Below are 19,328 nucleotides of genomic sequence, written 5' to 3' on the forward strand. Positions count from 1 at the left end.
TCGGTAATCTGAGAGCCTAAGCAGTATTATTATCTCGCACTAGAACTAGAAGGATATTGTTTACCTACTGCAGATTGATTTACTTACCAGTTAACTATGGGCTGTATCTATTTACATACATCTGCTCGTGCTATTATTTCGAGATGGAGGAGTCTGATACGTGGCGAGTGGGGCTAATTCCACTGTCGTTCTTCACGAGCAAGAACTGCTGTAATTGTTTGTAAGTACCTAAATGTTTACAACACATACATATCACTCACTACATATCTATAGCCCAGGAATTATGAAATAATTTAATCAGATGCATAAGGAATCACAGTAGAATCATCAAACCAGCCCAAAAGTAATATGAATATACACGAAATTCGCGTATAAGACAATTGTGTTCATTTAATAAATATTTTTCTCAAACTTGTAATGAAATGTTGACATGACTTACTTCAAATTAGGTCCGGAAATACTTCATATCAGGTGCGATGAGTGAAGATGATATGTAAAGGAATTTCATACAGCCTTACACACCTAGGCCTGTAAGGCAACCTTCTTTTGTTTTTAAACGTCAAATTATGGCACGTCTTGGCATTCAACCGTAAAAAACCTATAAGCAAAATTGTGCCAGTATGCTTTTTTTAATTTTTTTGTCTTTTTGTATTTTTTTTTCTTTTTTGTGTTTGTTAAATATTATTTCTGGGATTCAAAGGGGAACAAAATTTCATTATTTTTGCGCTACGACGCTCGGTTTAGGAGATACAGCCCCAAAAAGTTTTATTTTTTTCAGTCATGCAAAAATCTTTATAGGGCTGTATCTCCGAAACCGTGTGTTAAAAAATAATCAAATTTTTGTTCCCCTTTCGGTATCAACAAAAAACGCAAAAAAGAAAAACAAAAAGAAAAAAAGCGTAATGGCGTGCGTGATAGCGCAAAAATTACATTTTTGTTCCCCTTCAATACCCCACGCACGGAATAACCTATCACATTAAGACATGAAACAATCATCATCATCATCATCCTTTTTTTTAATTATTTCATTGCAAATTTGAGAAAAGCACTATACAAATATCGGCGGGAAACGGGGTTGCCGGCCGCGTCTCCCTATTAGACCTCGCTACGCTCGGCCGTCTGTATATACTTGGCCTACAACCCTTCGTTTCCCGTCCTCTATAGTAATGTACTATACCAGCTTTAACTAAACTGTCACTAAGTACTCGTACTCGATGGATTCGAGCGTAAATAAAATATAAATAATTCTTACAATCGCTTAAAAATTGCGGATTTCTCAGGTAAAAAAACTTTGTTTGTTTATAGGTCTTCTTGGAAAAACAAAACAACAACACAAGATGAGAACAAAACGAAACCATTTTACTTTAAGGACAACGTTTTTAAAGCCCCTCAAGTCCACCTCAAGGCATAAGTATGACGATTAAATTGAACTTGCTAAGCCTCTTTCCGTACTATCTAGAAATGCCTAGGGACATAATCCTATTTGTATATGTAATAAAGCCGTATTTATTTCATTATTTCATCTATCAACCTAGTGTCCGCAAGTTTAGGGGAAAACGTCAATTATTCAACTACATCTTATAAAACTACTCCAAAACTAAAAACTATTGAACGGATTTTCATACGACTTTCATCTATCAATAGAGTGATTCTTGAGGAAGGATTAAGTATATAGCTTGTTAAGGTTTTGTGTAAATTGTTTGAAATATAACGATGTTGTCGGAAAAAATCATGCTGGTTAGGAGCTTTAATCGAAAACGCTGCCTAATCCGTTTGAGCTATAACAACACAATGTATGGTGGGGTTGTTTCTCATTCATAGGTCTACAAAAAAGTCCGCGATGTTAAATGTCTATCTTTTAAGGATAACTTACTATACATATTCGTAACTTCTAGAAAAAGATCACGTAATACGTGGCATTTGCAAAGCTATTTACATGGATACATTATTAACAATTATCAAAATAAATACGTTAGTTATATTAAGCATTTCATACAGCTTACAATGGTCCCTTACACCATACAATTTAAATTAATATTTCAGGAGTAATCGTAAATCAAAGTTTCATTTCGAGCCATATAATAGTACGAAATGTTAAAGACGCTATCCGCAGTTAGTTAAAATTTTTACCACCTTATGCGCTGGGATCGCTTTACTTACCCCCACCATGCACTTCGCACGGTCCCAATAGCCTTATGATCCTAATTAATTAACATATACGCTATGCAATATTATCTCAGGCGTTATTTAAACTAACTTTTATTATGCATTTGTAAAGAGCTAGGCTACATTTGTTTGTATAGTAGAGGGCTAACCAAGGAATGAAAGGCACTAATTTCTGTGCTTTAATGAATGGTGCTTTTCATCCGAGTTAAACACTCTAATTTTTATTTCAAATACGACGGAAGTAAAATACATGTGTATTAAAAAAAACATGACTAAGTCCATACTTTTATATTAGGTATTTCTTGAGGGGAGTAATTCTAAAAAAAGTGGCATTTACAGGTTAAAGTTAATGAAAAATTGACATATTTTTACTACTTCAACAACTTGCAAGTACCTCAAATTACTAAATGGGAACGGAATGTCAATAAAATGAAGAAGTTATGGTGAGTTGATGTTTTGAGATACAGGTTAAAGTTATACTACATAGGTTAGGAGGGAAATGTAGCATGTTAAAGTAAGTTTTAATATAAATCAATATATGATGAATATGATCCAACTTATAAAATTATGTATGATTCCAGTTTGGCTGTATTATAAAGCCCTACATATATTTACAAGTGCGGCTGCGTTAGATACCCTGTAATGCGAGGACCTCGCGGTAAAGGAGAAATGGTGTTCATGTTTTCACGAGGCACCCTATGACCCTACTTATCTCCGAAACAGATAATGCCTGTGGAAGTCCACTCAGCTCTTCGCCACACATACAAATAGAAACGGTGAAGGCTCTTGGAGTTAGACCGAACACCTGAAAGCCGAGGCCTAGTAGTGTCATGTGGACATTTGAACAATCCTATTCAACCGCATAGTCCTAGTACAGTTCATAACTAATGAGACTGAATGATATTAATCGTCTTCAAAGGAAAGAGCTATGTTCTCCACCATGAAAGTCTTAAAGTGTTAGGCTTATATGTGCTAATAAATTACGTTAACACGAGCATTCTGTTTTCGCGACCCTGCAGAAAACCGTACCCGCAAACACCGGGGTATTCAGTGGGAAAGAGCCTTGAATAGGTATGGACACCGCACTAGTCTAGTGACTATGAATTTCGTTTTTGCCTACAAAAAGGTTATGGAGAAATATACAATTGAAAGTATCTAAAATCACACCGATTTAAACTTTCACGGTTTTTACTCATTATTAAATTATAGAATACGCAATTACCTAATTCCCGTTTCTATAGTATAAAAATAGAATAAAACATTGAAAAAAAAGCAAAGCCAAAATAATTTAATTTCATATCTTTTTAAAAAATGGAACCGCCTTCAAAAAACCAACCCACTGAAAAGTACAAAATAATTTTTATATACCTCACCCATATCCCTGTCCAGTCCCTATCCCGTCGGAAACCAATTTTCTGCCAAAAAGTAATTAATACCTAATAATAAGAAAATTAATAACCGTCCTGGTGATTACTTAGTTTTTGAAGTCGGTGCCAAACCAAAATATTACAATGAAAAACTCTGACCTTACTTGCATAAAAAGACATAGTCGACTCATTAATTTAGTTCTTGCCCTACGACTATAACTAGGTACTTACTCGTATTATTTTTTCTGTTTGGCAGCACGAATGTTTTTGTTGGTTTTGCACCGCCTTCTAAAACTAACGTACAATTTTTTTACACAAACCTTTTAACTTTGTTTTACGGTGTTTCTAATGCAACACTGCTCATCTTATAAAAACTATTCCCTCTTACCCCAACGCACCTTACTCCACCCTTTTGCCACCGCTCTCTAAATGGCGGGATGTATAGGTGCTGTATAGCTTTGATTACGGCTATCTTATATATTGTATAGACACAACACAAACACTCGCCCTCTTTAAGATGACTGGGCGTAGGCATGCAACTCTGGTTCCACTGCATATCAGTCTTAACACATTTAGCTACACGAATACTCGCAGTTATGAGTATTTAGATTCCTAAATAAATTTAGGAACTTGAAATATGAAAATTACGTAAGTCTACTTAGTACACTCTATATGTAAATCGTAGCGCTACGCCGTAGATATTCGTAGCATTTTCCTATGTCACAACAACGTATCTCTTATTAACTGGTATAGTATTTCTGACACGGCCCGATTCGAAGAATGATTAAGACACGTTTAAAATCTGGGAAAGATTTTACTTACTTGAAATTAATTTTATGCAGTGGTAAAAAAAAGATCGATAACTAAATGAGAACTTTCTAAACCAGAACTTATCGTTATTGTATCTCATTCTTCGAATCGGGCCGATAGCTTGGATACGGTGACAATTTTACATTTTAAGATTGTAAATTGTATCGAAATGAAAAATGTCAGCGTACCCAAGCTATGCGAAAAATACTATGGTAAGATATGTTGGGTATTTACTCCTTTTCACCTTCATAGTACTGGGCTTATTGGATTAGATACAAGGTTTTATTTAACTTGCCCTGTTATTGTTAGATATTTTGCTAGTGTGGGTCAAATCAAACTTTGACCCACTTCCCGATTTCCGATTGAGCTGAAATTTTGCATATGTAAATCGGATGACAATGTTATATTATGAGGTCATGGAGCTGTACTGATGATGGAGATAAGGACTGGCCACGGGAACTCTGTGATAAAGCAACCCAAACGTTAGAATCGTCTTGATGAGTATTAGTTGCATGTGGAAAGAAAAGTACAGTCAGCGATAAATGCTTCTACCAAAAATGAAATTTTTGCCAAAAACTTATTTGCAATCTGAAGTTCGTCGGGAAATGTTTCGTTACAAGGGGAATAAGTATGCGTTTTACCACAATTAACATGTCAACCATTCTAGATTGAGCGCTAAAAATATTTTTTACAGTCATCGTTCACTTATCGTTTTCGGTTTTTAGTTGCATAATTACTGCCTCAAGGTCACTAGCTTGGGAATGTGTTTACATATTGTTAATAATACTAATCTCTCCACATCGTACTGGCGATTAACGAAGATGTAAATAGTCGGCGTGTAATAATTATAGCTATACTTACACTACATATAATCACCTACGTTGGCAGTTGTAACTACAATTTCTAATTTAATTACTCTTTTAAGGCCAGCATTTGTTATAACGCTACAACTAAGGTTGTGTTGTTATATAAATATGAATATAAACTGCTTTCTCGTTTCTCTGCCTACTCATGGAAGCCCATTCTGATTTAGCAATTTCGTATGGTTTTATCGGTTTTATCAGTACATCGTATGCGATGCACTGCGAGTCGTGGCCATAATAAATCGGTAAATCAGAATCGGCCACATGAGTTTGAATGAGGGCTAACGTGCTTAATTTCCGCTAGGGGCGCTGGAGTAGGCGGAGTTCTTGCAAAATGTCAAATGCATAGTACTTTTGAGGGTTACAGTTTTTCTTATCGCGAATTTTAACTCCTTATGGGTAATTCCACTTAAATAGGGACATGATGAGAAAAACTCAACTTGCGATGTACGAACAGTTTTTGTATTCACATTTTCCTTTGAAGATGGAAGTATTTTTACAGTACATATGGGGCTACTTTATAGCACTAGTGCGAGAAGTAGCATATTACGTTACTGTGTCGAACATTTAAAGGGCCATATGTACTGTAAAACGTTGTACGATACATGTGCGAATAGGTAATTCGCAACTCGTGTCGATTTAAAACACTCCCTTCGGTCGTGTTTTAATTTATCGCCACTCGTTTCGAATTTCCTATTTTTCGCACTGTGACTAGCCATATGCCTATTTCGTAATATTGGCCTTGGTTTTATATTAAAACACATAGAAAATAATGAAAAACTACAGTACTCTTCGTTTGCATCTTTCAGTCATGATTTCACTCCGTATTCTAACAATTACAACTTGAAGGACACGTTTCCGTATTTTACCACTTGTGATTTCCATTAAATACATAACACTCAGTGAATTTTCATTTTTTTATTTATTTTAAAATGCTGCGAAGAATGATAATAATCAATTGAAGTTAACCTAGAATAAATGCATAATTATTGGTGTAATAAAGAACATTGAGTTACTAACTTAATAATAAACGTAAAATATTACAATACAGACGTTATTTTCAGAAAACAAAACTATAATACCTGAAGTTAAATAATAATGTTAGCATATTCATGCTTGATAGGTTTTGAAACGTTTCATTTTATCATTTTTTTGGTCTACTTAAACCGACTACCAAGCGAATCCTGTCGTTGTGTGCGTAAAAAACATTGTGTCGCTATTATGTCGTCAATATGTCGCTGTTATGTCGCCGATATGTCGCTATTATGTCGCCGTTGTGTCGCTGTTATGTCGCTGTTATGTCACCAATATGTCGCCGATATGTCGCTATTGTGTCGCCATTATGTCGCTATTATGTCGCCATTATATCGCTATTATGTCGCCGTTATGTCGCTATTATGTCGCCGTTATGTCGCTGTTATGTCGCTATTATGTCGCCGTTATGTCGCTATTATGTCGCCAATATGTCGCTATTATGTCGCTAGTCGCCAATATGTCGCCGTTATGTCGCTGTTATGTCGCTACTAAAGTATATAAAAGGGCCGTAAAGTACGGAGGGAGGATTATTCATTCTCTGACCATCAGACTGGCGGTATCTCTGGCTTTGGGTAAGTAAAGTTTCTCTACTATTCCTTCTATTTGTTTGTGTTTGCTGGGAATTATCCTGGTAAATTTAAACTTGTAAATTGTGTCTATGTTTGGCATTGCGGGGACAATGTTGTCGTAATGCTAAGCTTAGGCTATGGTGGAGATTCTTTACTTCCTATCTGTGTTACTATATTGTGAGTTTTTTGTTAATCTAATTTTGTTATTTTACTACCTTTCTATGAGGTTAGTTTGTTATTTTATAAAGCCAGATCACTGTTTGGACTAACAGTTTGTCCATCTAATCAGCTTCTCCCTAACGGTGACAAATTGCAGCTGTTTAGAAGTCTTTTGCTCCAAGATGAGAGGCTCCAAGGAGGAGGAGAGTTGGCGTCTCTTCTTTACCAACATAAGAGGCGAGCATACTCTCCTTAGTCTCAAGGTCCAGCTGTTAGATGAATGTGAGGGCATCACGTGCGTGCCATTGAGAGTAATCTCAGCTCACTGAAGTCTGCAGTAATTGAGGCTAGGTCTCGTATTAAATATATTTATATATTTCGGTGCTCTGGCTCATGCTAGTGCTGGTCAAGGGAGAGCTTCTGTCATGATTGATATCAATCATAGATAAAGTTCTAGTCATGGCAGGGTATCCCATGTGACTGGTACGGGTGTGTGTGCTAGTGCGCTGATTACCTATAGACATGCTAGGGCGGTCTATTCTCATCCACCGTGCCCACGTGGCGATGAGGAGGGGGCCAATCACACAGACACTAGGGTTTGCTATACCTCGGTTTTGTCGGCCGAACTTTACAGCTTAGACTTAGGGATACACTTGTGTATGTTCCAAATCACTAGATCAATGGTAAGTACGATCTGTGTTCTGGACATACTAGATTAGGGTCTAAGGGTAGGAATAGGGTAGAGTCACACACACTGTTATAGGGTCTCTCTTAGGTTTGATCTAGAAATTCGATTGGTTGGTGTATCTTTCAAAAGGTTCTAATGACGTGAAGCTATGATTTTATAACGTGTACTAATGATAATATTAGTGAAATACTGGTAATGGGTTTTAATTACCTAAATCTTCCAGACTGTTACTCTGAGTGGAAAGTTGAGGGTTATCTGTAACATCTTATATCTATTTATTTTCTTTTCTGGGTTTTTGGTGTAGAGACGAAGTACTGAGTATTACGATCAGGTCCTAAGGTATATATATATTCAATCCTTAAATATCAAGTTGGGTTTAGGAACACAGACTATTCTGGGATTAAAGAATGGTTTGTTTTAGAGACCCTTTGGCAGGCGAGCGCAGTCCATTGGAATCTTTGAGTGGAATAATACTCACCTTGATAGTTCGATCTCATAAAGTACAGTAATGAGTTAAACTTGTACTTCGTTTATACATTTAAAAGGCCTAGGATTTCAGCCCACTTTTAGCTATGGGGACTGGGATAATGGCTTAGTAGCCTTAGCTTTTGGATATAAAAAGATAAGTAAATGGTGTCTGACGAATACTTATCGCTTCTCTTCGTCAGCCCCTAGGTTTGCATAGGGTTGCGAAGCGTTGGTCATAGCCCGTCTGGCTAATAAGATAGGATTAGGTGGCCCGATTGATATTGCTGATCGGAGTAAGAGTCTTCAGACCTGCATCTAACATTAGAGGCAGCACGTGTGATCCATTCACACCTCGGTTAGAAGATGATAGGATTGATAGGTAATAATATTTTATCTTATTATAAGTGTGTAAATGGGCTTAACCCAGGAGTGCTGCTTCAATGTTACCCCGAAGACTTAATAGGAGTAGCAGGATTTTACCAAATATATTTTTATATGTATATAATCTTATATGCTGCAATAACTAAATATCTTTCTAATGAATGAATAAAAATATATCTTACATTACATCAAAAATCATTGATAGTTTCTGTAACTTAAGGCTACGCCCGTCGTCTACGACCTTGTGCGTGTGGGCGGAGCCTATATCCTTTACCACGACACTGCTCATACCTTGTCGATTGTTATATATTTTCATTCTACTTATAAGGTGTCATATTTAATATAGAAAAGGGTTTGGAATAACATATTCTTACGGTATTTTGCTGAAGGTTGAATCTTAACATAAAATCCTATCGATTACTTCTTATCAACATAATAAATTATTTAGTATAGTAAATTTCCGAGTCTTAGCATCTAGGTAATACTTAATCAGGTAGAATCAGAGTCCAAGATTTAGTTGTTACTCATTAAAGAATCTGGAGTACCGCGGTTCACTTCGAGGGGTCCTAACCTGTAACTAGACGATCACTTGGCCAAATTGTTGTTAAGGTAAAATTATTGTTGGGGTAAATTTTAGGGGTAATTTTAAAGGTGGGATTGTTAACGATTAGGTTCAGTATTTTATTAGGTCCGGGGTTGAATAGATGGGGTAGATTGGGGGTGTAGGTAGGGGAAGTTACAGCACTTGTATCGTAATGTACTATTCAAACCTACTTGAAATGAATTTAGTGCAATGGTAAAAAAATACACTCATTTGACGAAGGCATTTGCATTGACTTGATTTCCTATTATAATAATAGCGTTTTTTACAATTGAAAATCTATCTTATATACAAACATACAGGTAAGCAATGTTTATTAGATTGTAATACGCATAATATGCTATGGTTTAAATTAATTCATTTTTAACCGACTTCAAGATTTCAAAAGGAGGAGGTTATCAATTCGGTTGTATGTTTTAATGTTTGTTACTTCATAACTCCGTCATTTCTGGACTGATATCAAAAATTTTTATTTTCATTGAATCTATATATATATACAGATTTGTCCCATTTTTGTCATAACTTAGTTCTGATGATGGGATCTATGAAGAATCGAGGGAACTCTTCAAATGTGAAAGGCATACATATAGTGATTTTTATATTTTCATCACCAAATCAAGCATTTACATTTAAAAAGTGACATTTGATGAAGTGGAACTGCTGATGCTGATCAGAATGGAACTCTTCAACTACGCATATTTCCCGCTTGGCGACTTGTCATCCTCTTTATGTTTGTTAGGCAAGTTAGGTTTTCAAGATACATTTTTGTCAACCTCGAGAACTGATGGTAGAATCTATGAGGAATTGCAAAAACTCTTCAAATGTTAAAGGCATACATATAGTGATTTTTGTATTTTCTTTAACAAATCAAGCATTTACATTTAAAAAAGTGATATTTGATGAAATGAGACTGCTGATGATGATCAGAATAGAACTCTTCAACGAAGCATAGTTCACGATTGGCGATTAAGTAGTAGTAAATTAGATTTTCAAGACATTTTTAATATAATATAATAATCTTTACAGTACATATGGGGCTACTTTATAGCACTAGTGCGAGAAGTAGCATATTACGTTACTGTGTCGAACATTTAAAGGGCCATATGTACTGTAAAACGTTGTACGATACATGTGCGAATAGGTAATTCGTAATTCGTGTCGATTTAAAACACTCCCTTCGGTCGTGTTTTAATTTATCGCCACTCGTTTCGAATTTCCTATTTTTCGCACTTGTATCGTAATGTACTATTCTTTCACTGGTCTCTCTCATTGAAGTCGGTTCTTTTTTCTTTAAAATTATGGTTTAAATTGTTAGTTTATAACCTTAAACAAAAAAAGAAGATTTTGTAACGCCAGTTACGACTTTAACAGTTTAGTTGTAATAACTTTTTATATTTAATAAAAATATATATTATTATCTTTATTTATATGAATTTACACAAGGACTAAAAGCTATGTGGGGTTATTTTTCGTAAATACTCCATAGTGTAATCAATATTGCTGGTCAAATATATGTAACGACAGTTCCGTAATTGGCGTTACTCACGCATTGTATCGTCAGTTACTTGAATAAATTATGGTATATTTGGGAAAATGCCGCTTTCTGCTGCAGAGAAAATAAAAAAAAGAAGAGAAAAAAATACCAGGAAGGTAAATATGAAGATTATAAATAAAAAAAAACAATGAAGAGTGTTGAAGAAACACAGAAAGGAAAAAATAAGTCGTAGATAGTCTGCTCTCGGCGAAAAAGATAAAAGCTTTGAAAGAACAAAGAAAAAAAGTAAGGGAAAGAGTAGCTCAAAGTTGTTTGATGAAGAAACTAAGCGTTCTCATGATTTCATATTCATCTAATATCTCCATCACGACTCCTCAGGCAACGGGAACGGCTACTTCACGAGTCAAAGTCAAACAGTGACCTAAGTCAACTGAGAAAGTAGCAAATTTTTCATTTTACAAAAATATGATATTAGTGATCTTGAAAAGGAAGCATCTAATATAACACGAACATTCTGCCTAAGCCATATCAGGAGTAACTTTATTTTATGAACGCGAGTATAGCATCAGAAAAAAATATCCACAGACACCGACGACATCAGTGAAGATAGAGATAATATTCCACTGGTTTTGTTAAGGAACATAAATAACGCTCATGTATGATAAAATAAATAATAGTTTGATGGTAACATCAGTTACGAATTTCCGGTAACGCTAGTTACGGTATATTTTGTCGATTTTCTAGGATGTATGGTTTTTTATTTGCTCATGTTTATGATAATAATAATTTTTTTTATCGATTGAAGACTTTTTGAAATAAACTTGAATTCAGAGAAAATAACATTGCCCTGAATCCTTCAGAATTACATGTCTATTCACTGTATAATCAGTAACAACAAATAATTAAATATTTTACAAAATATGCAAAAGACTTCTCTATTATTTTGAGTGTCACAACTGTTGGATTGCAAAATTAGTGACATACGGCCCGATTCGAACTTTAATATATGTCAAATATTAGGTCTAGATACGATATGTATTGGATATGTCAGTGTCAAAAGTGACGTTTCTTCAAACATAAATGGGCCGTTGTTGATTTGTAATTTATATGTATGTATGAGCTAATACACGGGCGAATAATGTCAAAATGACATGCAAAGATCAATTTGTAATATTCAATTTACATTTTGCAAGCATAACTCCCAATGGCAGCTGTTACGATTTTTAAACGAAGGGCCCGTCCAAACGGATTTCTTTTCGACCGCCGACGTTGACCGATATTGCCGATAATATGGAGCTTGCAGATGCAAGAATACCATTTGTGACGCTATTATTCTCGTTTGGGAGCAAGTTTTGAAGTGAAAACTTCTTTAGCGGCGCTGTGCGCTTTTTGTGATGGGGAAAAAATGTTAAACTCGCGTCAGGGTCACATGACCGTCAGACAGGTTGAAAATTCGTAAGACGAACACGTGGCATCATGGTGACGTGCAAATCGAATGTCATCGAAGCCTGGTTACTTTTGAAAAATCGTATCTCATTCAAGTGTGACATTTTATTTTCTTCATAATCAAAGTGCTGTCATAACGGTTAAAGAGGTTTAATCTTTGTTAATTGTATTGTATTGTATCTTTGTGTTGTTGGGTGTCCATGATTGTAGATACTCAATTTTTTCCTTACCAAAAAGTTAAATAACAGAAAAGAAGCGTGATTGTTTTACTTAATAACACGTTTAATGCACGCACGCGGCACGTTTTTATTAAGAGTAAAAATAATAATTAAATAATAACTCAATGTACTCTTCTTCGTTTTTAAGACAAGACAAGACAATTTTATAATTTTACTCCCTTAATTTTAGACGCTTAATACCCGAAAAATTTGTAACAAATTCTGGTCGTTTACTTTAACAATAGTAAATGGGCAGTAAACGGGACGTTCACGAAGAAAAAAAATGGGATGAGTAAAATTATAAACGTATTTTTACAAGCAAACCCTTGAGTGATCACTAGTATATAGAACTAGCATCGATAGTCGAGTTTATTGATACAGGAACTCCCTACTTGTCAAACAATTTTGCCCCACAGATTCCTATGTCTGGTATATATTAACACTAACATTCGCATTTCAAAATATCTTCCACACTCAAATTTATTTACGTAGGTATAATAGAGAATTATTTATTTTTATAAAACTGCAAAATATCAAAAATGCACAACGTTAATATTCAAGTTTTCACTTCTGCCGGCACTCCCGGAGTGCAACCCGATTTTTTTTTAATTTAGCGCGCTCAGGTATCGCCATAAATCTCAAATTGATCTGATCAAATCGGTCGGTTTGATCATCCCGTCCGGACTGGCCTCAATGCGCGTTGTACGGCCGGTAACTATTTTCCAACAGTTAACTCATATTTCTGTGGTTAACTCTTTATCGCATTCGGAGTCTAGTAATATTTACTAGTCTCTGATTGCATTCAAAAGTACACGTAAATTTAGCTTTACGTTTGTACACATAACGTTAAATATTTGGAGTTCCTACAATAGTACATTATGAATTATGATACAAGTGCGAAAAATAGGAAATTCGAATTATCTATTCGCACATATATCGTACAACGTTTTACAGTACATATGGCCCTTTAAATGTTTGACACAGTAACGTAATATGCTAATTTGCACACTAATGCGGTAAAGTAGCACCATATGTACTGTAAAATTAATTATACTGCAGTCATAATCATTTTTTTTTATATTTCCAACGGTCGCGTCTTGCTTCAGCCGACAGCAAAGAATTTTAATTGAATTTAAATACAAGTATTCCGTGCTTAAGCAGCCTACCTCTGTTTTTTCGCAGTCTTATTTTTATCACCTTAGTATAAATCCTGGGGGGGTCTATTTGACTTGTCAATGTGATAGGGGCTTCACATGGCTATTTCAGAAAACGTTTGCAGAGAAAGTGGAAATAGGCCCCAAGAACTAAATTAGCGAAAACAACGTAAGTAGTTGCTTTCGTCATGGTATGACCTCTATTCAAGATTTTAAACGATCGATAGATCTTACTAGTACACTATCAGACATTTAACATTAAAGGACGCGCCTGCAAAGTGAACAATTATGTACCGCCCTACGAAGTTACTGCTACAACAATTAGTTTAGCGACTCGTCCCCGTCAGTGAGCTCAAGGCTACCTTTTACAACTGAACTCTGTTGATATAACTTGTAATATTCAGTTACGCTACCGCAGAATGTGTAACAGGCGCGATATAAATAGAGGTTAAGCTCGCTTGTTCCGACGTTCCGAGCGGGGAACAGACCACTCCATTATCTTGCCGCAACTAATAAAAACAGAAAGAAATTTGATGTATATGTATCGTTTACTGAATGTATGAAGTAATGTTTGATTATCAATGTAGGTAGGTGTCTTAACAAGTAACAGTAACAAAACTTAGATGACAAAACAATAATAGGTTGATGCATAGGAGCTGACGCGAGATTTGTACTGAACTGTCGATATAAAATCCGCACGAGCTTTCGTAAATAAATCTTTACCTACGTACTTAGAATGTTAGTATACCTACAATAAAACAAAGAAATTATAATAGCCCGTGCGTCATATCATGTAAATATGAGCCGTCGACGTTACACATAATTATTATGCAACCTAAAAAGTTATTACCTACCAATTAGGAAAATGCATTTAAGTAGTGTTTTCGCCAGGTTCTCCGACATGTGAAATGTGAAGGCTATTAAATACAAACGTTTGTTTCATTATACCTTCCTTTTTGTATTCAATTTAAACAAATTGAGTTTGGCATATAATAGAAACATTCCTATGTAGCCACGCGTGCTATCTTCAGTCGTAAATACCTAATGTTTGGAAATACGTTCCCTCAGGCTAATCTGTTGGTTCTTAGTGTCCATTATTAGGTATTAGTAGTTCATTCCGAAATAAAATTTTCATGATTTCTTAAAACATTAGGTTATAAGTTTTTTTAAGGTAGGTAGGCACAATTCGTTTCGAAGCACATATTGTACCTATATTGGGCATTCAATATCAATGTTATGCAGTATCCCATTTTAACGCATAGGTGCGCGACGTACCCACCCCTACAGGTTTGCCGTGGCTTGTTAAGCACGTGAAGGCATGTTAGACGTCGCTAGTATGATTTCTTCGTAACTTCTCTGAATATTTACATATGTTTATTGATGGAATGTATAAGTATTTATGGGTTCATTCCCTCAAGGAATAAATTCAGGAATTGTACTAAATACATAGAGCGGCTACAACGAGCGTGCGTTTCGTTAAATTGCAGGTCATTTTCTTAGATGACAAGACAATAAGAAAACGCCTGAGGTCATTATCAGAAGAAAATTTTCGTCCAGAAAAATTACTACTCGAATATGCGCGTCATCTATGAAGCATTCGAACCGTAGAATAAGATCTGTACGAGTAGATAAGTTTCGCATGGTTAATTTTGGGCTGTTGACGGAACACTGGCTTAATCCCTTCGGTCATTGTCATCCACTTATTTCCATCTTACACCTACGTAAGTCCTTAAATGACACTTTTCTTCTTTTGCAGTGGAAGTTCGTTCGAGGGGCAATGGCAGAACGGCAAACGTCACGGGCTGGGCGTGGAAACGCGCGGCCGGTGGCTGTACCGCGGCGAGTGGACGCAGGGTTACAAGGGCCGCTACGGCGTGCGACAGAGCACCACCAGCAACGCCAAGTACGAGGGCACGTGGGCCAATGGGCTGCAGGACGGCTACGGCTCAGAGACTTACGCCGACGGCGGTTAGTATTATTACAATAGTTATTATATGCAAAAATATCTTATATAAGTACAAATCGTAGGTACGATAAACTTAACATGACGAATAAAAGTCATGTCTAATACGAGTATAAATGCAATTACGCCCACTGCACATCATTTGTCGCCATGCCTCTCACGTTCTAACATGTATGTAAATATGTAAGTGCGAAAGTGACGGGCATAGTCTTCTTTTTTTTTTTTTTTTTGCCATGCCCTAATGGACGTCGGCGACCACCTCTGCCATCTTTCTCCTACTCTTGGCCATTCTTGTCAGTATGACTGCGTTATTCACGTTCGTCAATGACGGGTATAGTGACAAGTGATAACAATGGAACCATGTTGCCACCGCAGGTTTTTTATAGGAACCTAAAGTTCAATTTAAGTTCATTCATAATTTCATTTAATAAATATTAAATTGAGGTAATAGATGTTTGTCTCACCTATTTTATTGGCATTCGATTGATACGATAGGCCAATTAAAACTTACATTTTGACTTGAATATGATATCTAAATGATGTAATTTTATTCTCATTCGACCTTGCTCGCGCTAATACATGTACGAATGATAACTAAAAGATACCATTTAGATATTATTTTAATGTCAAAGAGTACACTCGTATTGGCTTCCGACATTAAAACTGGACATCATTATTTTTTGCTGTACCACCTATAGAGCTCTCCATGGTGGGAACATAACATATACAGGTAACTGCTAACAACTTTTCGTATGTTGTTGGTCATAGTATAGGGACTCCAAAACTGCCGAAAGACAGTGTTGCAAACGTTGCAGTACAGGTCATCTACTTGAGCGTAAAGACGTCATCAAAATGACTGGCTCCCGCCTCGTTGCAAATACTGCATATTGTACCCAAACTATGCATTGCCCATACAGGTCAAAGCAAATCCATTCAATAATACTTTGTATGTATGAAGTAATAAAACTTTGACACATATTTAGTTTAGTTAGAAGGCCTGCGCCACTTTCTCATGTCATTTTTGGGATCCCAATAACAAGACCAACAACACAGTAAAAACGGGTACTGAAACTTTGTATTAAGCTAGTAGGTATCTATATCTAAGTTATCCACACAATTTTCGTATTAAATAGCTTGGGATGATGCTGTTGATATTGAGGTAATCTCTGAAAAATTGTTTCCGCACCTCAATGAAGTGCCGGTACTTCACTGCGTTTAGTACATCTCCGACTACTGGCGAGATGCCATGCATGTGAAAAATTAAAAAAATGTATTAAAAATTAAAAATGCCGTTGTGCGTTATGAAAATGTATTCTAATAATATCAAGAAACATAATTAAAGCAATATATTAACAATCCACTGCGGAAAACTCTTGTTTTAAGCTCATTTAGATTATTTTGAAACGTCACTTTAAACACTCGCGGTGGTACTCCATTTTCTTTGGCGCATAGATTACATTTCGCAGATGTGACACGTAGATTCTAATGATTACCTACCTTATTGTTTGCAGAATATATACACAATAATGATATATTACTCTTTATCTCGTAATTTAATTTTTAGTGTTTTTCTCATATTTAAAGAGTATAAGCGCGATTAGATCAAAATTGCTATTACGAGTACGAGAGTCAAATAAAAAGAGTTTTATGACTATTTTATAAATTTTAATGTTGTCCGTGTCACATATATAAAACAATTTCAATACACTTGTAAGGAAATAAATACATTTTATCTAGATTCTTTATACAGTGCGTATGTAGGCAAAAAATGATTAGTTTCCATAATAGTTTCGCCTCTGGCCAGCTACTCAGGTATGCTTATTCTTTAGCTTAGTGACAAACGTCAAACGCCGAAAATGGCGGACACAATTTGTTCCCCGATAGCCTGTCTAGTACATTTTATGTCAGTGGCTGTTGATAGACGTCATTCCAGAATTTATGTGGTCATCTGTTTATGCTATAAAAACGTGATTTCTATTATTTAACGAATACATTTTTATTATTCTTACAAACGGCGGTATAAAATGTATGGCTTCATTATAAAAAATCGGCTGAAGCCTGTAGTAGGTAACTTTGTTGCAGACTGAGGTCATGGCGAAAGTCTTATAAATTCATAACTAGAACCTTTTTACGTTTGAATATCGTAATAAAGCCGGAGTTTTCAAGCGACTAATAAAAACAAATTTGGCTGCCGAATGGAATGGACCGTCAGTGTTGTCACATACAATTTTGCCGAAGTAGTAGAACAGGGTACAAAAATAGGTAGAAATGGGTGGAATTTAAAATGAAAAATAGGTAGATCTACCACTCAATAGAAGTACATTTTTATGATTAAAAATGTTTTGAATTATTTATACGTTTTTAATATTGTGACGTTAGTACACGTGTTCATTAAAGAAATTGAAACATAAGTTAGGATTTCCATTGTTTGTAGGTAATAAACCTGCTTGTATAATCTGTTTCTTTGGCAAGTTTTCATTAAATCAAACCTAAATTCGATAGAAATTAGGTAATGTTCCGTCACATGTATTGAGAATTGCTTACAATTGTACCATTTTGAAAAATAGGTAGATTTCAGGTCGAGGGAGGTAGATAGGTAGAACGCAGGTAAAATAGGTAGATCTACCAAAAAGTAGGTAGATATGACAACACTGTGGACCGTATCGTGGGTGGATATCATCACTAAAAAATTCACCATAAAAAAAATTTGAAGTGTAATTTAACACTATTCAAACTATCTAAAGTAATAGGTGGCTGTATATTGAGTATATTTATGGTATTGGCTGTAAAAATTGGCTGTTCCATACATTTTGGCTAGACAGCCTTGACATTTTCTATAGTGGAGTAAATTTTTTTCATGATTTTGCTCAAAAGTTGCTTGAAAGTTGCTCAGTATGACCTATATTCACCCCGAAAATTATTGCAGGTGACTAAATAAACACTCTGTACGTATAATAAGTATTTTATAAGTTGTAAAATCCCTACTTTTAATGCATGTCATACATTGAGGTATAGTACTAGAGTCGGTATCTCAACAAATTTTTTCCGCACCTCAATGAAGTGCCGGCACTTCACTGCGTTTAGTACGTCTCTGACTACTGGCGAGATGCCATGCATGTGAAAAATTAAAATAATATATTCAAAATTAAAAATGCCCTTGTATGTATGATGGAAAGGGACAAACGATTATTAACGGCTTGTCAACTTTAGTAAACGTTTATGAATAAGGGGGTTTGACTACAATTACCTACTCGTAGAAAAGAAATTCGAATATGGGGGTGGTTAATTTGAGCAGTCGTGAAAAAATATCCACTACAACTCACTGGACGATCGTACAACATCAACCGAGGTTATGGGCGTAGGTATACCTAATGTACCTATATGAAAAAGAAATATCTAGTAGTTTATACTACGAGTACTACGACTACGAGTGTTACTTTGTCTAACTTTAATGGAATCGTTTTTGCAAATGCGATAACAAAATCTGTATACTTATTTCTTGACAATCTGGAATTAACGTACAATATCCAGGGTGGTTAGCCAAATTGATCACTCTTCCATATTAGTGCGACAGTGACAATTGCGTTTCGTTCGCTACGGAGCGTTAACGATTGGCACGTTGGCTATGCACCCAGATCCACAATAAAACAAATTGCCGTTTTTTAAGGGGGTTGATTGGGGTCGTTGAACATCTCTCTTCCTAATTCTACGGTTTTTCCTTATTCATATAAGTATATGTTTATTATGTTTTTATCTCGATAAACCTAGGTCTGGTTTGAACAATTAATCAGTCTTGATTAAGCCAAATAATTATATACTCCTAATTATTTAGAACTAGACTACTTATATGGGGTTTGACTAATAAATCCTAACACCAATAAATAAAAGACCTATCAAAGCGGTGCCCACGGCCGCACCCACGAGACGCATTAAGATTGAAATTAA

The 19,328-nt window shown here is 35.6% G+C and overlaps 1 protein-coding gene across 2 annotated transcripts in view; it reads left to right on the forward strand.

Annotated features, from left to right (window-relative positions):
* Nucleotides 1–19,328, forward strand: part of LOC133517826 (junctophilin-1) — a 56,548-nt gene that overhangs the window by 2,938 nt on the left and 34,282 nt on the right. For both annotated transcript variants that reach the window (XM_061851268.1, XM_061851269.1), the window contains exon 2: nucleotides 15,177–15,388. In XM_061851268.1, the coding sequence (XP_061707252.1) occupies nucleotides 15,177–15,388 (212 nt within the window). The remainder of the gene's footprint in view (nucleotides 1–15,176; nucleotides 15,389–19,328) is intronic.

This window comes from Cydia pomonella, chromosome 5, assembly GCF_033807575.1.
Source record: "Cydia pomonella isolate Wapato2018A chromosome 5, ilCydPomo1, whole genome shotgun sequence".
NCBI lineage: Eukaryota > Metazoa > Arthropoda > Insecta > Lepidoptera > Tortricidae > Cydia > Cydia pomonella.